The sequence below is a fragment of the Phoxinus phoxinus genome (genome assembly GCF_949152265.1).
Source record: "Phoxinus phoxinus genome assembly, chromosome: 5".
Classification (NCBI taxonomy): domain Eukaryota; kingdom Metazoa; phylum Chordata; class Actinopteri; order Cypriniformes; family Leuciscidae; genus Phoxinus; species Phoxinus phoxinus.
In genome coordinates, this window is record NC_136880.1 from 17733064 (window position 1) to 17755525 (window position 22462).

Sequence of the window (22462 nt, forward strand, 5' to 3'; positions counted from 1 at the left end):
TATACTTTATCTACAGTATTTGTGCAATTCTTGCTAATTTACTGATTAGTGATTAAAATGGTTAGGACCATTAAAAGACCATTAAATAATTAGCCATTTTTGGCTTGTCCCTTTTTCTTTCTTTTTTGTTTTTTTGCCCAGGAGTGTATATTTATGCCCACATGGGAAAACACTCCATAACTCATCAACAAAAATTATTGTTTTTTTTTTATAATTGTATAACAAAAAGCACTATGGTATTGGTTGTTTGGCCGTGTACATATAAATATAAATATACAAGGTATATAATTATAGTTTTTATAGTTTTTAATATACACACACTAAGTTTGATGTAACGAACATACAACTATAATAATTAAACTAAAACAAACATTAAATCTAAGCACATTAAACTATTATAGTTTTAACTGTAGTGTGTTATTCGATATTACATATATTTCATATATTTCAGGTGTACTAAATTGCGAATTCATAATTACAAATGTGTAATACAAATATATTTAAAATCATGACATGTAAACTTTTCAATGGAAATGACATTAAAGCACATTTTAGTTTACATAAAAACAAACTGTTTCCATGTTTTAATGTGTTAAAATGGAATTTATTCCTGTGATCAAATCTGAATTTTCAGCATACTCCGGTCGTCAGTGTCACATGATCCTTCAGAAATCATTCTATGATGATTTGCTAATTTGCAGGAAACATGTATTTTTATTATCAATGTAGAAAACTGTTGTGCAGCATAATGATACTTTTTATCCAGTATTCTTTGATGAAAGAAACATGAAGAAATGAATAGAAACATTCTTACTGACCCCAAACCTTTGAACAGTAGTGTAAATTCTGAAGTATCTTATTTCTGTAATAAATATATATATTTTTAAAAGTATGCTAATGTGTCTGTTAAGCATTATGGAATATTTGCTAATGACTTCTTAGAAACATGATAAAATGTCACCTTTGCATTTTTTGCATTTCAAAATCCAATTTTATATATTTCATAAATATTTAAACCAATATAACATTTTGATTTGTACTCCTGACCCATAGGCTACTTGTATTTTGTTTAGGGTATTAAATAGACACTAATATGTTTCACAAAGGCCTCTGAAAGTACTTTCATTATGTGCCAGTCACAGGAGAACCCAGAACATCCATCAAACGCATAACAACACTGGAAGATCATCAGAACATCTCAAGCAAACTCATAGCAGCCACTTTAAGATTACTTTTGGATGCCAAGGACCCCTAAAATGAGTCAATTCCCCTTTTGTATACAGTGCTTTATACAATACAGATAAAATAATGATAATGATTAATGATAAACAGAATTCAATTCCACTGTAAATCAGCTCTAAAAAGATAAGTTATAGAAATACGGAATATTCCTTCGCGTTTGTTGCGGCTATAGACGACAAAGTTTGCGAAAATTACTAAAAAGCTGTATTATCCATGCCAGGCCAGTAGGTGGCGATGTAACTTTGTAAAGAAACACCATGTTGCGCATGGCGTCAACTTTTTCACAATTTCGTGTTTTTGTTGTTTACTTTACACAGAGAAGATATCATAGTTATCAAGATTCAGTTCGGTTCAATAAAGTTTATCATTTATGAGTTCAATTCAGCTACAAAGCAGCAGTAGATATGAAAAAAATAATCTCATCAAATCATCAAAGTCATCTTCTCAGGTCATCTCAAATATATCTTAGTTAAGCAACAGTACATCCTCAGCTGATGATGAACAGGTGCGCAATGTTGTTTTGATAAATTCAATACATTTGTAAATATACAATAATTCGTTCATTAAAAATGTATGTTATTTTGGATTAAAAACGCATCAATTATTGACGCACTGTTGTGCTCATGAAGCTAAAAGTTGTGAGTTTTGTCATTTGGTGTCTAGTTTAATAGCTAGGCTATATCATGAACAGAAGAACGCATCTTGTGAGGTAAGACATCGTTCGGTACTCAGTATAAAGTAAACATAAGTTTCTGCTGATAAGGATCTGGACACTTTGCATAATGTTATTATTTTTTAAGGTTTGTTCATTTACTTCATAGTTGTGTCCAGGTCATATATACAAATAGAAGAAAAAAAAAACTGTCATGAGTGCTTACAATCCCAAAGGACATAATTATGGTCCGGCTGTAGGGGTTCCCATAGAAACCCTCTGTGGCATCCCTGTTCAGGCAGAGGAAATATATTCCACTGATCTCATCTGGATGGGAAGAAAACAATCCCTTAAGTGCACTCTATTGTGCACTACATGTCTGACGGCTATCCAGCACGGTGGTTGTGTGTCCAGATGTATAGTGCATTGACCTTGTCAAAGTGGGGTCGGTGTTGTGTTAATTTAGTGCTGTAACCCAGTTAAGGGTTACTTGATTAGATAGAAATGCTGCTGAATCATTCCCCCCGAGGGTCTTTCAGTGTTCCTGTTAACATCACTCTGCACGGCGCGCGGCGACGACACATGCGGTACGTATGGAGATCAGATCCACGTTTTATTACAGATAATTGTCCAGTTGCATACAAAAGTGTTGTGCATTAAGATATTCCAAATATGACAATAGCAGCAACAAGTCCTTGACTTGGACATGTTGTTGGAACGATAGCTATTTTTGTCTCCACCCCTTACCCCTTAACATTATCAAATTAAAAAAAAGTCACTAAAATCTAATAGTTCACTCGAAATGAACTTCTGTCAATATTTACTCGCCCTCATGTTGCTCCTGTAACGTATTTGCTCAGTTTTGGTTTAGTTTTCAGTGTGTATGTTCTCCATGGGTTTTGATTGATTTATGCACGTGTTTCTGGTTTCGTTAATTATCTCTGTGTGTTTAAACCATCTGTTCATTCAGTTTGTTTGTCCAGTCTCGTCAATGTTAACGTGGTTGTGCTTGAATGATTATTGTTTGATTTATAATTAAAGACTTTATTAGTGATAGGCCTATTCCTTCATCCTGCGCTCATTACAACCATTCGTGACAGTTTCAACACCCTTGTAAAAAAAGAAGTGTGCTTAATTTGTTTTGAATGTGCACTTTTAGTGTACTTAAAATCTTAATGTTTATATATTTTTTAAACTGTGCTTTCAGATAATATTGATGAAATAAAAACGCCACTTTTGTGTACTTTCATGACTATGTTTCTTAACACACTTAAGTAGCACTTTTAAAAGCTCCAAATTAAAAGTTTACTGTAAAGTACATTTTAAATCATTGTTTTAGTAATCTTTTGTTGTGCTTTAAAGAAGCACACTAATTTTGATGTGTTGACTAACATACTAAAGCACATGTAAAGGACTTTATTATAATTTTACTGTAGTGTGTTATTTGATATAATATTTGAAGTATTTAAACTTAAGTATATTCAGTTTATTCTTTTAAAAAGTACATGATTTCCATAATGATGGTCTTTTTAGAAGTATGCTTATGGTGTACTTCTTTTTCACAAGGGTGACTTTTCTTCAGTGGAACACAAAATATATTTGTGTTTTTTAACCCCATACAATAAAACTCAGTGGGGTTCTTAATTGTTTGGAAATTAAATTTAATGAGCGCTTTTCCATTAGTTTGAAGTTGCAGTCTGATATGAATATATTTTTTGATTTAAAATAAAGATCACGTAAAATAAAGTCTGTGGTAAACATCACTTGATGATACTTTGTTCATGTTCAAGTTCATGTTCATTTTTGAAAACATTTTTGAAAACATTTTTGAAAACATTTTTGAAAACATTTTTGAAAACATTTTTGAAAACATTTTTGAAAACATTTTTGAAAACATTTTTGAAAACATTTTTGAAAACATTTTTGAAAACATTTTTGAAAAATGTGTTATTTGATATAATATTTTAAGGTAATGTGTTTTAAATGTACTAAATAGCTGATTTATCATTACAAATGTGTAGTTACAAATATATAACAATTGCAAATAAATTGTACACATTTTTACACATTTAAAGTACACATTTTTGGGGGGGAAAATTGAAAACATTTTTGAAAAGGTTTTTTTTTTTTTTTTTTTTTTTTTTGAAAACTCGATGGAGCCAGCGGCAAATAAGACTTCCAGGTTCTGACGTCATACCTACACCTATCTATTCAATTCTCGTCAGTAGATCACAAGCAGAACTTTTCACTCTCATCGGCTTAAAATTGTCAGGCTGCCTCACGCTAATTTGCCCTGTTTAGTAAATCTGGCTCTTAGGCCTTGTGCATGTTATAGTAATCTGCATAAAATGATTTAAAGAAATAGTTCACCCAAAAATGGACATGGAACACGTCACTCCAAATCCACATGCTGTTGTTTTCTTTGTTATTTTTGGGAGATTTGCAGAATTTTCATGAAATTCTGAAGAATTTTCTACAAAATTTTCCTTTTGTATTCCATGGAAAAAATAACACCGTATAGGTTATGAAATAAAGTTGGGTAAATCATTTCTGGGTGAATTATCCCTTTAACTGTTTCTCAGGGATGCCTTCCACCAGCAAGGCCAACTGCAGGGAACTGGAGGGAACTGGAGGAAAGAAAGGGAGCTGAGATGCAGTGAGAAAGCCAGAGCTCAAATCCCAGAGTCCAGTGTGGGAGAAGACAGAGCCATCCTCTTGGGCTTCACCATGATGACCTTCTCAATCCTCATGTACTTTCTGGTGGGAATCGCGATGGTGAAACCCTGTCTCCATAGGTTAGTAGCAGGTCTCCAGGTAGACTGATCCTCTTGTTGAGACATGCAGGCAAACCCGATGCATAGCAACGAGACACTGTGTCTCGTTCCCCTTCTTAGGGAACCAGGGTTGCATACGTACCCAGACGTTCCCTTTCGACGTGGAATTTCGATGCAGAGTCGTGGAGTTGGCACTATGGGGAACCAATACCCACTCTGCCATGCTGAGCGTGTGCCTGCCTCACTGGGCTGTGGATATGCAAATCATAGTGGGCATAGAATAGATAGACTACAGATCAGCTGGAGTCAAAGCAGGTCAACACTCAGGGCGCAAATTTCGACTTATAGACTGCTTAGTGCTGCCACTATGTGAGCTCAAATTCTCTACTTAGCAAGAGAAGAAAACTCAGCTTCTATGGCTTGTTGCAAGGGAAATCGCAAGCCTTTACAACCTTCCTCCCTCGGAAACCGCAGGGGAGCATAAGCTCTTCTTATTTACCCTAAAGTCATAGGGAAGAGCACTCAACCTTATTTGCAAAGTCTTCTCCAGGACTCACTTGGAAACGTCCATGCAGTCATCTATTTAGAGTGCTGTCAAGATGGGAGACTGTTTCCAGACAGGCTGCCCATATTTGCCAGGTTATCCAAGCATAGGTCAACCAGAGACTTTGTAAGATACCCAGCTACAGGGGAGGCCTACTCCAAGACCTAAACGTAGTTGGGGAGAGAATCAACGGAACTGAGGGGCTTTTTTTTATCCCGATTCCCTAAAGGCTATGATAAGAGCAGCTCAAGAAAGGGAGCATACCCCTCCAAGAGGGAGCCTTATCCTTATTCCTACTCAGGGAAGGAGGGAAATTAAAGCAAGGCATAAGCAGTGTGCCAAATAATTTTAAGTACCCAGACTCTAGACCCCAAGGGAGCCACAGGGGAGCTAGGCCTTGCTTAAAAACCCCAATGTATCTGAGTGAGCAGCTCATACCCTGCCATGAGTAAAGGTGCTCTTCCGAAGATCCCCTACTATTAGTGCCTCGTATATCTCTATTTGGCACTAGGCCTTGTAGAGTACCTTCCCAAAGGGGAGTGATATTCCCACATCAAACTCCAACCATTGGAGTGGGATGTAAATGAAACAGAGGGAGCCTTTTTTTTCTAAAGCAGATTAAGAAAGGGAGCCTCCAAAGTGCTAAAACCTTAGAAATAGCCCTTCAGGTTACAACCTCCACTATTGCTGCCCTTTCAAGGTAGAGCCTAATCATTACTCATACTCAGGAAAGGAGGAAGAAGGAGAGCATGGCATGGTAAAGTGTGCCCGCCACTCTTATCACTTATCACTCTCACACCCCAGGGAACCGCAGGGGAGCTTAGGTTCTACTTCAAGACTACAGTTTAACTGGGGGAAAACAGCTGAAGCCTGCCTTAAATAAAGGCACTCGGCCTATATCACGTGACCGATAACAAGGAGTGCCCCCAATAAGCGAACTTCTTCTACTCATTAGTACTGTCACCATGGTTGAGCACCCATCCAATGGGGAGCGATATCCTTGCTTTACGCCCCAACAATATTTGGGGAGGGAGGTAACAAAATATGGTTCCATTCAGCCCTGCTCTAAGGGGGTACCTAAGCAGATATCACAAAGAGCAAACCAGGCTCCTTAGAGCTGCCGCTCTTCCCGAAAGGAAGCCTATATCCCTATTTTTGCCATAAAAAGGGAGAAGGAAAAAAGCAGACCAGGGTAGCTCAGGCCCTACTTAAAAAACCCAATGTCATTGGGGGATAGCAGCTCATACCCCATTAAGTATAACATCGCTCTATTCAAATCCTGCTATAGTTATTATCCAAAGGAGAGCGATACCCTTACTTCAAGACCCAATGATAGTTGGGGAGGGCGTTAAACGAAACCTATGGACCAAAGTTCATCACAAGCAGCTTTTCCTCAAGCTGAGGTAAATACTAATATATAGAAGGTGCACAATGCCAAACACACAATACAAAGTATCACCATGGTAACACACAACACTAAAATAATGCAAACATTAATTTCACAACATACGATGTAGCATAAAACCCTAATGCACATAACTGAAAACAAAACACTAAGCAACATAATTATTAAAATTTATAAAAAAGAACACATCAAATGTGAAGTATCACACAGGAATTATGGGAATGTCAGTTTACGGCTTTTCACTGTAAATTATACGATTTTTTATTTTTTATTTCCAAAAACAGTACATTTAACAGTCTTTTACTGTAACATTTCATGAAATGTAAAGTTAGATCAATTACAGCTTTTCAACGTATATAGTAATGGAACTTACTGTTTAAGGTACAATATGTAAGATTTTTGCATTAAAATATCCCAAAATTACAAGTGTTATATATTTAGTTAAGTTACAATATACCAAATGTTTCCAACTATTTTTAATTCGTGAGAAAATTGAGCTCGTACTGCGTGGAGTCCTGGACAAATTCGGAAGTTGTAGTTGTATTGTCTATCAAGCAACAAACGTTAGCTTGTTTCGTGCAGTTGTTATGGAACACAATTATTCTTTACCGATTGCAGCTGGTTCTGTCGATAAAGACAAGTCCCATAAACGTACGGGTCAATTTTATATATTCCAACTGTAGCATTCGGTAATAGTTATGTTTATGTAAGGAAAGTATTATTGCTGTAGGTTTGTGTTTAGTTTATTGACATTGTTTATCACGTCTGGTGTTTATGGCCATGTAAATAAATATAGCATGTGTTATACATAAAGATTAATCAGTCTTTTGGCAAATGATGTGGGTATGTTCGAATGTACTTTTACAACATTGTTTAGAACACGTAAAACTGCGCAGCGTTATCACAACAATGAATTCGACAAATACAGTAACGGCTATGATAACCAATTTAGTATTAAACCTTACTTTTCTTGCGGTTCATTCATTTTAATGAAATAAAAGCATTAAACGCAACATTTTTAAAAATAGAACTTTACCTCATCCATGAACTTGATTTTTCGATTCCCGTCTGACTGATTTACATCCGGTGGAGTTGAAAACGACAGTTCCCATCATTCCACGCTCCTTCACATCGTCATCAAGCTACGCCGTTGTTGTTGTTTGGGAATGTAGCGACTTCTAGCGGCAAAAAATCTTGCATATTGTACCTTTAACCAATTAACAGGTTTTTACAACCATTTTTATATATTGCATACCTTATTGCGTTTTTACATTGTAAGCATTCACTTAATAATTGACGTTTATCTTTCCAACAGTGACTGGAAAAATTCTGCCAACTGCTCATTAGACAAGATTTATTTTCTGGATGAAGTGATGGACTGCCGTGGCATTGTCCGCTTTAAATGCCTGCATGTTTCGGTAATCATTCCGTCCCCTGAAAAAACACTTCGACTTTACTACGATGAGGAGACTGTGAAATCCAGGCCAAAGGTACAGTTGGCAGTGTTGTTTAACTGAATGAAGGATTTAATCATCCTGTCATCCAAATTCTATATTATTTTCATGCATCTTGTGCCAAGCTCCAAAAAGAAAGCACCATTAAGGTACAAGCAGATACCTTTTTTAAGACCTATTATTTGCTGAAAAACCTTCTCCTCTGCTGTACCTCTCAAATCTCATTCGCAATTACTGTATGCATATTAAAATGATGACACACAAGAACCAGTTGGCATTCGGTATCTTCACAAATTTGTTCAACTGAAAAAAAGATTTGACAAGAGCTTGTATTTCAGTCTGTTTCTCACTCAAAGCTAAAATTATATTTAAAAAATTTTTGGCTAAACTGAACTCTTTTTCAATTACGGTGGCCTTGGCATTTAAAAAAAATCTAAATCAATAAAATAAAATAAAAATCAATTCTACATTAAATATATCTTCGCATATTATATTCAAGGTCACAATAAATAGCTACTTAAAGGGACACTAAGTAGGAATTACTCCCATCTAGTGGTGAATTCGTATTTTGCATCCAAACTAATTTTGCTCTCCAGCGCCTCGCTTTTTCAAATGCGCATTGCATCTACGGTAGGCGATATGTACCAAAAAGCTTTGACAGGATGTCTTCTAATAGCACTTCGTCGAGGGGGGGTGTTTTGAAACATTGTTATTCATAAAAATGAATCATGAGAACATGAACTTCATCACTGCATGTGCAGGAATTGTAAAATCTTTTTTCTTATTAACTGAAGTAGCCTAACGCAATATTTTTACTCTAATAGCTTATCTTTCCCCACACATATGAACTGTGATCATGCGCCTCTCACTGCTCTGCACCTGCGTTTCTGCTGGTTTCGGCTGGCTCTGAACGAAAACGCGTTGTGGAAACGCGTTGGCTTAGTACTTTTTGTCCCTCTCTGCTATTATAGTTTTGCAAGATGGCGGAACTACATGGAAGCCTCCGTGGACCTACCCGTCCCATGTATATAAAGATTATTAATTCTTCATTTATAAGGATAAGTCAGATAATTGGCCGAGGTATTTGTACACCATTGAGGACATATTTATGAATAAAAATATTGATTTTAGATAATAAAATACCTAAAAAGATACTTAGTGTCCCTTTAAGAACTTAATAATAATAACAACAACAACAATAATATTTTAACAATATATTAACTTCTATATTTCATCAAAATTGTTATTGATTAAAACATCATATTGTTGATATTGAACATCTTAATTGTAAATGCCAACAAGCTTAACATAACATACTTTTTTTCCCCTGATTCATTGTGACCAGTGAAGAAATACATAAATGTATTTCATAAATTGCTGTCTTTTTATTTTGTGGTAACACTACTGACATTAAAATATTTGATTATTTTTATGTAAACAATTTACATTTTTATAGTGTGATTTTTTTACTTATTTCAATGAGTCAAAATACTGTATTTTACAACAATTTATTTTATTCTGTTCTTTTAAAATTATTATTTTATTACTTTTTTTGAACAGGGAATTATGGAGAAAAGTAATGGATCGGTAAGATTTTCAAAATTAAAATGATTAATATCAGTTATTTTAAAATAATGTATACTGTTCCAATTTATGGATACAAATATTTTTTTAAACATATCAATCAAAACAGTGAGTGACCATGTAGTGTAAATATCCGAAATATCTATTTCAGTTTGCCATAATCTTTTCCCTCAGTGCTTCTACACTCCAAAATGCCAACAAAACAAGACAGAACAAGAGGCTGAGGCCAGTAACATCAAACAAGCGTTAAGTGCACAAGGGGAAAACATGACATGCTATCTCAGTGCTATATACCCAGATGACGCCATCTTGAGGAAGAAATACTCCCTTCAAATGGTCTTCTATTACCTGCTGTGGCCCAGCCTCATGTTGTTTGGTGGAATCCTCCTGGTGGGGCTGGTGAAACTCAACCAGCATCTAGGTTTCCTCTGCACTGAGATCAGTAGAGAGGAGTTACTCGGCAAGCAGAGTAAACTGACGGAGGGAAGGATCTACCGGCTCTTAGGATGCAGGCCTGGGGGCAACGTGGAGCAGCATGACCAAGTTAGCTAGAAACATAGTATAATGTGCCTTTACTGTACTGGTCAAGTTAGTTATAATGACTTAATTCATCATTCAGTCTTATGAAATAATATTAGTGCCTGTCTTATGAAATAATATTAGTGCCTTATGCCCTAAATATGGCCAAAGATTTTGTACATTGTGATTGTTCATTAAAGTCAAATAAAGATGGCATTCTGAAAGTTGCAGTTGCGTGGTCAGTTTCTGTGTAAAGTATGTTTTTGACTAACGTTTATCACATTTGATGTCATTTCTGGCAAGAAATTACCATTATAGTAATTAAATATTCACTTAGTTATCACCAAAGCTGTTTTTTTGCTATCGTTAAACCGTTGTGCTGCCTCTGAAGTCTCTCTGAAACCACTTTGAGGTACATTCATGTGCAAATGCTGCCTGCAAAGTCATTGCCTGATAGGGCAGTGAGGCAACAAGTCAGCAGCCTACATTTTTGGGACAGACCATTTTTTATAACTTGCGATTCAGAATTTTTTGTCAGAATTGTGCGATATAAACTCGAAATTACGCGTAATAAAATCCCAATATTGAAATATAAACTCGCAATTATGAGGAAAAAAGTCAGACTTGTGAGATAAAGTCTCAATTACCTTTTTTATTTTTGATTCTGTGGCAGAAACAAGCATCCATAAGTTAACGGACATTTTCTTCAACCCTAAAAACCAACACAATGCAGTGCGAAAAATCAATACAGAAATTCTCTTCATATTAACACTGTACGTTGGGCCCTATTTTTACAGACTTTTCATATGGTGTAGAAATATTAGCAATTGATTTTGGGATACCACAAGATATCACAAGGGTGACCTTGACCTTTAGCCATCACAGATTCTTCCTCCACAGTTTGGGGACCCAGACCACATGGCCGAGGTGGAGCCACGGTACCAGAGGACTGAGGCGAAGCCGGAGGGAAGGCAGGCCCGATGGAACCGAAGGGGTGGAGGGACGAAGCTAACATAGCTGAAGGCCCGTAAGTCCGTGGCAAAGGCAGAGCGACATCTGACCAAGGCTAAGCCATAAGGACGATGGTCCCAGGTGGAGCCAAGGGAGGGAAGAGCCAAGGTGGAGCCAACAGGTTGATGAGCCAGGAAATCCTCTTTCCAAGGCGGAGCTGGTGACCGGAAGATTCAAGGGGCATCCACACAGCATATTGGAGTTAACAATGGAGGAGCAGACGGGAACCAGCAGAGGAGGGGTCGACGAACTTGCTGCCCTTGGAAGAGGAGGCGGGAGTGGGAGGCTGGGTGGGAATTATGGAGACACAAGAGACTTCGAGCTGGGAGGAACCAGCAGAGACACATGACACTTAGAGCTGGGTGGGACAAGCAGGGATGATTGAGAACCAGGGAAACATCCTCTCCAGGGCAATGGTAGGCTCAGTCCTCTTTACTGGCTCGTGCATCACAGCAGGGTTGGGCTCACTGTCTGCATTGGGCTCTGGCGTTTGCTCCGTGCAGTGTGTGGGTGGTGGCTGGCTGGGCTCTGGGTCTGGAGTGGGGCTGGTGAGGTAGCAAACACAGCAAAATCATCTCTGGGACCATATCCACTGGAAGGCACGCTTTGGTCCGCATAGTGAGTTGGGCACGCCAGATCTAAAAAGTCTCTAGTATGGTCCTCCAGTGAATGGTCCTTCTGCTCTAGGGCGGAGTAGTTCCATTGGAGGGGCAAACTATGCAATATATATATATATATTCAAGGCTCTGCCTTCCATCACAGTATATGGCTGTAATGAACGCATGAAAAATGAGTATAAAATACGTTTTAATCAAAATACCACTAGAAAAACGCAGAAGAATTAAAAAAACTCAACCGCATGAAATGCAAACGAGACTGAACAGAAAAAACTCAAGGCTTAAATACACTGAACAGAAACAGGTGTGGGATCATTAACATCCAACACAACTAACTGAGCAAAGGTAAACACAAAAGTTTTTTTTACATATGACATATGTTGATAAATTATAATTAATCAGTATTTTCTTTATTTTTGATTCATTATTATTGGTCATTTATCCAATTTAAACTCTTTACATTTTTTATTTATTAACAAAATATTAATTACGATATTTTTTCCAAAGGCTTATAAGATTAGAAACAGGTCATATACAGTATGTAATGTTTATATTATATTTCATCATTATTTTGCATAGCCTATTATATTGCACTAATAAAAAGTCCTTATCTGAACAGCACTAGCTCCATCTGGAATAGTGCTTCAGAGATATGATTTGTGGTTACAATGTAGCTTAGCCATGGAAGACATATCAATTTCCAGTCAATCCAGTCAACAGCAGCGCAGGAGACCAAAATCCATTTGAAAGAGAAATTAAAGCTCATCCATTCACTTCACCAAGTCTGTCAATGACTGTGCCCCTTTCACTTTGGCGCTTTGCCAATTTGTTCACACAGTATGGAAAGGTATTGAGTGAGCTTGACCATGAGTATGATGAGGGTTCCTCCAGAACACATGCAGGAGGGCCAGAAGAGAGAGTGGAAAACGGCACTGCTGCCATGCGGACGGTTCAGAAGGATACTGGCCTGATGCTCGCTGGAGTCGTGGTAACATGTGACCTGCTGGTGCGTCTTCAGATGTTCTGAAATATTCTGGACCATAACACGCAGGACGCTGTGGTCCTTCTGGCATTTTGGCACATAAAAACACTGTGGAAAAATCAAATAAAAATCTACTTTAAACAGTGAAAACAAAGCAACAAGTTATTATTTATTAATGTTATTTTTCAGTTTTCTATAGAAAATGTACTTTAAATGTGCAATTTTGGAAATATTTTAATATCTACACTACCATTCAAATGTTTCTGGTCAGTGAGACATTTCCTGCTGAAAAATCCAGCATGAGCCTGTCATGGTTGGTTGCAGCAAACTCAGGCTAAAAGTCTTTAATCACACACTCAGAAGATAAATCCAAAGAATACAGGCGAATAAACTCAACCGATGCATTAACATGAACAGACAAATGAACACTGAAAAGACTGCAACTTAAATACAAAGCAAATGGGAACTAATGACAAACACCTGTGATGATTAATGAATCTCCATAGTAACTAAGTGGCGGGAAACTAAACAAAGGACAACAGGAACTTAAAGGGGTGGTAAAATGCCATTTTCACAAGTTGTAAAATAAATTTTTGATGTCCCCAGAGTGTGTGTGTGTGTGTGTGAAGTTTTAGCACAAAATACTCCACAGATATTTTTATATAGCATGTTAAAGTTGTCATTTTTTCAGGGTTTGCAAAAACGCACCTGGCCCTTTAAATGCAAATGAGCTGCTGCAGAGGGCGGGGTTTCAAGAGCTCGTGTGTGTTAGCAGCTGCGATTACCTCACACAGACACACTAAAATTACAGAAACTGTTCTGCCTTTAATGTTAAAACGGAGTCAGACAAAGATGGATAGACTCAAGAAGAAGTGACGACTGCAACAGGACGTCTATGAATGGTTAGTTGATGAATTGATGTTGCTGATGTGGAGTTAACTATCTTCAATTGGCATATTCTGTCATGGTAATCTATAAATCGCTCGTATAGGAACTGATGTGAGATGCACACAGAGTGACTTTCTATTGCATATGAAAAGATGGATGCTAAGTTTGAGCTGACTCACAAATGTATCTTATTGTTACGTCAGAAACGAGGACACAATGTGCAAGTAAAAAGCTCTTTTAATTATAGTCAATGATGATGATGATGATGATGATGATGATGATGAATAATCCGGGTGATGCAGGCGGTGGCGCAGGGACTTTGATGGTCAGACACAGAGTGATGGATGAAGTGCAGCGTGCTCTGATGAGTGATGACGTGGAACGACAAGAAACGAAATCCAACAAGACGTGAAACCGGAACACAGGAACTCGAGACGGGACACAACGCACGGGAATAGGAACAGACAACACAGTGACTTCATGCAACGATCTGACAAAGGGAATGAGAAAGTGGTGAGCCTTTATAGGAGATGAGATGAGTGGCAGCTGGTAATGGTGAGTGATTGCAGCTGGAACTGATCAATAATGATCCGGACACACCCACTCACACACTCATACACATGTAAACAACAAAGCACGAGACTAGAGAGAGACATTGGATCTATGAACCGTGACACTTATACAGCAACTCTCCCTCTTCTCAACATGGACTGCGTTTTCCCGGGGGCGGGGTTTATGTACATTTTGGGGTTGCTGATCACTAAACCCCAGAGGAATGTCGTGTAGTCCCTACCAGCTGTTTGTTGTAGTCCTTTTCTTTAAAAGCAAATATCTTCCTTTGCTTTGAACTTTGAGCGTTGTAACTTTGCAGTTGTTGTTTATGCTCAAACAGCAACATTTCACACTAACTAAAGTTAGAAAAGTTAAATCATACTCAACCACCCCCTTAAGGGCTGTTTACACAACACCGTTTTCAATTAAAAACGTTAAAAAAATTAAGCGTTTTGGCTGTTCAGTTACACGACAACAGCGTTTTGGTGGCCTGAAAACGCAAACTTTTGAAAACTGGTTTCAAAGTGCACGTTTTTGAAAACGGTCTCCGTGTAAGCAACAAAAACGCGAATCTCTGAAGACGATGGCGTCATGCACATGCGTATTATGTGTTCAGTCTAAACTGTTTCATCGCCATCTATTATTGGCCTGGCAGTAGAACACAGGGTTTTTAGTCGTTTTCTCTGATCCGTGTGAATGGGGATCGTTTTGACAACGGTGTCGTTTGTATGCGGAAAACTCAAAGGAAAAACTTCTTCGTTTTAGGCATATTGTTGCCGTGTACCATAAGAGTCCATGAGAATGAAACTAAGAGCAAGATAACTGAAAGTCCGTGACAAAACCAGCAGGAACTCAATGTTGGTAATATTATAAAATCAATTACTGTTTTTACTGTATTTTGATTAAATAAATGCAGCCTGAGTGTGCATAAGAGATTTATTTTAGAAACATTAAAAAAAAAAAAATTGCTGAACCAAAACTTCTGAAGTGTGTCTTCTAGTGTATATAGTGTGGGAGGTTAATTTTAAATTAGAGGTCAATTTAAAATTGTAGTTAATTTACAACCATCCTTATCAGAACAAACTTTACAAGAATGAATTATGAATAATTTTTTTTCTAAACTTCCTGAAAATTGTCTTTCTAATGCCTACTATGACTGTGCGATTTCGGCAATCCTATAAGATCATTACAAATCACACTGTACGACATGGATCTAATAAACCTGGGTACAACATGTAGGCTATGTAAACTGTACGATGATGACACCTATTGAATCATAGGCTACGAAGCAAGTTAAAAGAAAAAAAGCATGTGCTAGTGGTAAACAAATAGAGCGATGAATCGCACTTTGGCAATTGTGTTTTTTATGTACACTGAAGAAAAAGAAGAAGCGAAAAAGAATATGGACTGGGTCATGACTGGGGAAAAGAGGCCAGCTTGACATACCAATTTTGGACAAGGAGCTTGAGGAAAGTACAGTAGTTTTACGTTTGAGTCATGTCGCGTTGATCAATACGCTATTTCATGTTGCATTTTTATTTGCAAGTCAGTAGAAGTGTCAGACACTGTCAGAAAATGATCGCAGGCTATCTTTGGTCGCAAGACGTAGGAGCAACGTTTAGGAGCCATGACCAGAAATCGCCATGATTGACCGTCTTTCGTCTGGGACAGCCCAAAATCATACAATGTGTACCGCGCAGAAAAGTTGCTGAAAGCTCCGGAGTTTCATTTAAAGATTCTGCTAAATACTAAATATAATGCTCATACTAAATATAATGTACTTTTTTAGCGGTTGAGAAGTAATTCAACATAAGCACCTACTCAAGAGCGTATGCGATTTGGGATGCGGCCAATCCAATGTCAGCACACCTAATATGAGAAATGAATGAATTCTTTCACCTTTGAAAATCCTCCATTCGATTTCAGTTTAATCTCATTGCTGTTTAGGAGACCCCACAGTTGAAAGATTCACCTCAGAACGGACGTCCAGCGTCTCCTGGTTGTGAAAGAGCAGCCCGATGCGGCCGGTGGCGTTCAGGCTGACGTACACCTGCAGACAGGGGAACTCGGAGCTTCTCCAGCAGTCAGAGCCGCAGTTGTATGAACAATTGATATCCTTCGTAAGAGTGGAGTTAAGCACAATACAGGTGGTCTCATCGGTCAATACACTGCATTTTACAACAGAAAGATAACTCTTATAAGTCACACGTAAAGGTTCCAAAAACATAATTGAATATAGTGCAGGGCTAAATATTATTGAAGCAGTCGTGATGTAACACTACCTGTCTGCATACGCGCGCACCATGGTGATACAGATCACAAAGCACATCATGACTGAGCTGAACACCATACCCAAACCCAGCAGAATGGCCCGGTCCTCCCCGGCCTTCAGAGCTGTTTCTGTCCTTTTTTTGTCCTTTAGCTCATATCCCCACAATCTCTTATGACCTACCCTGGGGAAAGACGTCCAAACAGTGATATAGATTATAATTTATCAAACATATAGTTCCAGTCCTGGGTGCTGATTGGTCCACACATGATGACACGAATAACAATCACCAAAATTACATTTATTGTAGCAGGGCAAGTGGTAAACAGGTGTACACCTTTGTTGAGTGGCTTGTGTTGTTTTGACCCCCTTCGCAAAAAACATCTTGTCTGATGACCGTCAGTGAGATCTGGAAGGTCTAGAGTTCTGGAAAGTACTAAAAATTACACAACATTTTACATTCTGTCACACTGAACACCTGCCACATGCTCTTATGTCAAAAGCCTATGTTTGTATATTACAAATCTAAAAATATCCATCTTGAAAATGGTTTGAGATTATAACATTTCCATTTCAGTTCTCTTATAAAACTATCTGGCCATAGTTTGACATACTTTGTGTATAGAAGCTAGAAGTTTTGATTTTACAATACACAGCTTTTACTATCTAAAGAATATATTAAATATTCACTGACAGAGCACTTCAGTGATACATACATCAGCAAAGAATGATGGTCCATAACTCTGTAAGCGCAGTTTATGAATAAATCTGATGGCCTTAAGAAAGCTTGAGGATAATATGGTAAAAGCAATTCCTTTGCAATATCAAGTGTTTGGTTTGTTTCAGTTAGTCTACATCCATTCAAATCTAGTTTGAAAACAAAATGCTTTAAATAAATGTTTCTGAGCCCCTTCAACACTGACTTTTTCAGAAAACTGAAACCTACCCAGAGGATGAGCATCTAGTATGTCATATCTTGCCTTTTAAACTCAAGAATGGAAGTGAATTGACAGGATGCAGATTTATATTGGAGTATGGACTGAAATTCAAAGAAATCCTTAAAACTGCAGTTTTATAACACATTTACTTATTGAATGAATTGCCCATACACATTTGATCAAATTGTTATTGCATCCCCCATTAAATATGAATGAAATGTATTAACCTAAATTGAAATATTATGTAGATTATTATATAAGAATATTCAGAGACCGTACTTGTATATATAAAGTCTGTAAAGTAGGCTAAGTTTAATACTGTTTTCAAAAAAGCCATTATTCATACTGCATATACACTCACTGGCCACTTTATTAGGTACACCTGTTCAACTGCTCATTAAAGCAAATATCTCATCAGCCAATCACATGGCAGCAACTCAACGCGTTAGACATCGGCTGTGTCCGAGATAGCCCCCTATACAGTTAAATAAGCCACTATTTGAGGGGACAGCCATTTGTAGTAGTGTCAGAAATCATAGCAGGAGCACTGCAATAACGAGTGCACAACCGATGTACGCTCAACAGCTAGATAATACCCATAATGCACTGTGAGAGTCACACACTGAATGAATTCCCACATTTGACCAGAAGATAGCGCCCGCAGCTGAATCATCCATCTATCCATTTTCCAAACCGCTGGTCCAATGTGGATACAGTGTAATATCATACAGGCATAAATTACTTATTGCAATGCTCTACTGGGTGGTTGCCCTGCACGCTTAATAAACAAACTAAAGCTAGTTCAAAACGCAGCAGCTCGAGTTCTTACCAGAACCAGGAAGTATGGCCATATTAGCCCGGTTCTGTCAAGACTATATTGGCTTCCTATTAAACATCGTATAAATTTAAAAATATTGCTGGTTACTTACAAAGCACTAAATGGTTTAGCTCCGCAGTACTTGAGCGAGCTCTTAACGCATTATAGTATCTTCACGTCTATTGCAATCTCAAAATTCAGGCCAGTTGATAATACCTAGAATATAAAAATCGACTGCTGGCGGTAGATCCTTTTCCTATTTAGCACCAAAACTTTGGAACAGTCTTCCTAACATTGTCCGGGAAGCAGACACACTCTGTCACATAATACATTATAGACTTCTATAACTCAATTTTAGGCTGCATAGATTAGGTCAGCCGGAACTGGGAACACTTCCCATAAATCCTAATGTACTCGTTACATCATAAGAAGAATGGCATCTACGCTAATTTTAGTGTCTTTGTTTATCCCGAGGTTTTTCCGCAGCCTGCCGGATCCAGGCCGTATCCAGATCTGACAAAGGACCTTTGCCTGGACCCGATGACAACGCAGTGCTGAAGTGCCAACTAGCCTCTCCCTATGGAGGATCCCTTTACCACTCTACAGATAAAGCATTGTCTGGATAATTTCGGTTTCGCGTATCTACCCCGAAGTGATAAAATTCTGTCTAAAAATGTTTAAGGCCAGACAAGTTGTTTGTTAAGGCTTGTTTGGTAGGGAATTACAAACCTGCGCATATATATTCAAATGCGCATAACTATAGAATTCATTCTTAATGCACACGTGAGCGCCCTCAGCGTTTCTCACAGGTTCGCGTTTAAAGTCTGTGTAGAGAGAACGGTGTCGTCTTAGCGGTCTCTAATTAAAAAACTAATGATCCTTGCGACGGAAGTGAATCAATCAAAAATAACTTTAGCTGGAAAATATATTTATTCAAGAACCGCTATAAAGCCAAAACAATCTCTGTTTATCACTGTAAAGCAGCTTTGAAACAATCTACATTGTTAAAAGCGCTATATAAATGAAGATGACTTGACTTGACTTGACTTTTTAATTGATTATTAAATTGTTTAATTATGGTTTATACATGCTAGTTTCCATGGCAGAGTTCAAGATAAATCTTTTCATCTTACTACTGGAGCTGCCAAGTTGCTAAGTTAAAAATAATTATTAAACAGCAAGCACAAACTAGGCAAAAGCGGCAGCCCTTCGACACACTCGGTTTCCGTTTTTATTCACTCTCTCAAGTGAACTATATTAGTGGAGTAATAGGGAATAGTGATTTTGAACACAGCCTTGGACAAGGCGATCTGCTGTTCAAAGTTTAAATGAGCATCAGAATATGGGAAGAAATGTGACTTTGAACGTGGCATGGTTGTTGGTGCAGAAGGGCTGGTCAAGTATTTCAGAAACTGCTGATCTACTGGGATTTTCACACACAACCATCTCTAGGGTTTACAGAGAATGGTCAGAAAAAGAGAAAATATCCAGTGAGCGGCAGTTCTGTGGGAGTAAATGCCTTGTTGATGATCAAAGATCAGAGGAGAATGACCAGATTGGTTCAGCTGATAGAAAGGCAACAGAAACTCAAATAAACACTTGTTACAACCGAAGTCTGCAGTAGAGCATCTCTGAACGGATAAACACGTCAAACCTTGAAGCAGACTAGCTACAGAAGACACACCGGTGACACTCCTGTCAGCTGAGAACAGCAAACTGAGGCTACTATTCACACGGGCTCACCTAATTTTCTAAAGAACTCAACTCAAAATAATAACACTATCACAAGATAAGTGCACAAACATGCATGATTAGAATGCTCGATAATGCGCCCGAGACATACAGTATTTGGAGGTAGCCTATGCATATTCAAACAAAGCTTGAGTGCTGTAATATACAGCTATGAGGAGTGGGTCATTAAGGGGTCAGGAATGGAGTTGACGGTTGATAGAGCCCCACTTTCAAAATTGCCTTGCCATTACTAAGAGCATCAGGGCATGAAGAGAATTGCATTATTATTACAAGTACACACTCACATACGCTGTATCGACAAAGTCAACTGTTTCTTAAGCACACCATGCTTTTGCTAAATGCAGAACGATGCCAAACATAAAGCAGAGTAAATACATTATTGATTCACTGACCCTGGGTTTGGAAAATAGCCCAAATCTTTATTCCCGAAACAAGGAGAATGAGTCTATTTTTTTTGGGGGGGGGGGGATGCTAAAGCTCTTTCCTTTTCTCCAATGTCACATGATCTTTAAGTAATGAGATGATTGAATGCACTCAGCAATGAGGGACGTACAAATAATTTTACAAGTTCCTGTTCCTGCCTTTTCTATCACATCTAATCGATAAAGGTTTTTGGTTGATTAAAAGCGTCTAAATCGTTGTATCCATTTGATAAATGGATTTCAAAATCAATGCGCACAAAGGCCTTTATTCTTGGGAATTCACAAATAAAATATGCTTTTCATTCACGTCAACGGACAGCAACTTATTGGCTTTCTATTGTATTTTTTCATGTCTCACTTGACAAGGCTTTGTAGTGCAGTTGATTTTAACTCCAAGACATCTTGAATCAAAGAAGGCACATCAGTGAAAATGTATTCCTGAATTGCTCTGCTATCCTCTGAGCACTTATCAGAAGGCAGAGAAGCATTCAAACCCATCATGCTCTATCTTACTAATCAATCAATATATTTCATCCAAAGCTTTCCGTTTATATCTCTTGCAAGGCCAAGGTCTCTACATACCTGTATTGATAGTTTGGAGCCAATGTAGAGCTAGGAAATTTCAAGAAAGCATGTTGAGTCAATAACCGTCAGCCTTCTCTTGCTCCTCTTGAGACCCGTAAGGGTTTTTAAAATACCCGATAATGCTGCTGGCAGATTTGTGGCTTTGTGGGCTGTGTGCCAGTGTGAAACTGTGTAGGGAAGCAATTTCCTGCCAAATGATGTGTGGAATGAGTCCTTCCTAGCCGGTCCGACACCCTGACCTTGCCCCTTTCCAGCACGGAGGTGAAGAACTGAACAGAAATAACCATGTGCCACTTTTCGTCAAACCACTGTCATTGAGCTTGCATACATGATTTATGGTGTTTACTAAATCAAGAATCACTACTATTACTCATAGTTAAGATTAGTGATTTCTTCCCCTAAATCTGAGGGCAGAAACAAAGCATTTTACACCATAAAACCCAATGATTCGGTGCACGCTGAGGAGCTGTTGCATTTTCGTTTGAACAGGGTCCCTTTCAAGGCAATGCAGTTCTGACCATCACATCCGGTAGCTATTTCATTTAAGTGTAACTGTCATAGGCCAGTGACGTATGTGCATGCAAACCTCACTCCCCTGATCTCAAGAGGCGTTTAGCAACTGAGGCTAGCGGCTGTGTTCTTTAGCCTCCTTGTTAGAGCACCCGCCTCCCACGCCAGAAACCAAGGTTCGAATCCCGATCGGAGTGGGTCAGTGGGACCGGTAACATTTGGCGCCGTTGACCCGGATGGGAGTGAGATTTAGGGAGGTGAGTGTAACTTCGTAGGCCAAAAAGAGCTATGCGAGTAAACCTCCCTCCCCTGATCTCAAAAGGCGCTCTAGCGACTGATGTTAGAGGCTACGGTCTTTAGCCTCCTTGTTAGAGTGCCCGACTCCCTCGCCAAAGACCACGGTTCGAAACCCATTCAGAGTGGGTTGAGTAGAACCAGTTTCATTTGGTGCCATTGACCCGGATGGGAGTGAGGTTTAGGGAAGTGAGTGTAACAGATGTACTGTAGGCCAGTGAGATCTGTGCGTGCAAACCTCACTCCCCTGATCTCAAGAGGCGCTCTAGCAACTGACGATAAACTGCCTTTAGTTTGCTTGTTAGAGCGCCGCCTCCCGCGCCAGAGAACATGGTTCGAATCCCACTCAGAGCGGGTTGAGTAGGACTGGTTACACAAGTGCATTTCTAATTGGAATACAAAAATAACACATTAGCAATAACATCTGACATGACTGGTATCATATACGGTTTCTTACCCTCAAATAATGCTTAAAAATGTGTAATGCAGTGTAGAAGGCTGAGCGCACGTTTTACGTAAGAACGCACTGCAGATATTTTACGTAAAATATTTGTAACTAACTTGATCAGCAAGACAGTTGTAGCTCCGCCATGACCAGTAGTTGACCTGAAAGAGAAAACTGACTTAATGTAGGACTTAATGCCCGTTCAC

The 22462-nt window shown here is 38.4% G+C and overlaps 2 protein-coding genes across 3 annotated transcripts; one reads left to right on the plus strand and one right to left on the minus strand.

Moving 5' to 3' along the window:
• Positions 1-1896: 1896 nt before the first annotated feature.
• kcnmb3 (potassium calcium-activated channel subfamily M regulatory beta subunit 3) lies at positions 1897-10403 on the plus strand. 2 transcript variants are annotated; one of them, XM_079613153.1, is made up of 5 exons: positions 1897-1951; positions 4477-4689; positions 7933-8107; positions 9632-9658; positions 9830-10403. In XM_079613153.1, exons 1-5 carry the CDS (start codon positions 1926-1928, stop codon positions 10205-10207), a joined length of 819 nt encoding a protein of 272 aa, XP_079469279.1. In that variant the 5' UTR covers positions 1897-1925; the 3' UTR covers positions 10208-10403. The 2 variants fall into 2 exon arrangements, with proteins under 2 accessions (XP_079469279.1, XP_079469280.1); XM_079613154.1 differs by lacking the exon at positions 1897-1951 and adding an exon at positions 2163-2481 and having other exon boundaries at positions 9830-10401.
• A 2204-nt stretch (positions 10404-12607) lies between these two features.
• Positions 12608-16930, minus strand: kcnmb2a (potassium large conductance calcium-activated channel, subfamily M, beta member 2a; the record flags this gene model as incomplete). Its single annotated transcript, XM_079614194.1, has 4 exons — positions 16831-16930; positions 16507-16677; positions 16197-16392; positions 12608-12892 (listed from the first exon to the last, which is right to left on the minus strand). The coding sequence occupies exons 1-4, from the start codon at positions 16875-16877 to the stop codon at positions 12608-12610; spliced, it is 699 nt and encodes a 232-aa protein (XP_079470320.1). The 5' UTR covers positions 16878-16930.
• Between the last annotated feature and the right edge of the window lie 5532 nt (positions 16931-22462).

What these genes read in the sequence shown, in the direction of transcription:
- kcnmb3 (XM_079613154.1), top strand. Translation starts at nt 2,399, where the DNA reads ATGCTGCTGAATCATTCCCCCCGAGGGTCTTTCAGTGTTCCTGTTAAC. An exon ending in GCGCGGCGACGACACATGCG is followed by an intron (nt 2,482 to 4,476) that starts GTACGTATGGAG and finishes ACTGTTTCTCAG; the next exon opens with GGATGCCTTCCACCAGCAAG. An exon ending in CTGTGAAATCCAGGCCAAAG is followed by an intron (nt 8,108 to 9,631) that starts GTACAGTTGGCA and finishes TTTTTTGAACAG; the next exon opens with GGAATTATGGAGAAAAGTAA.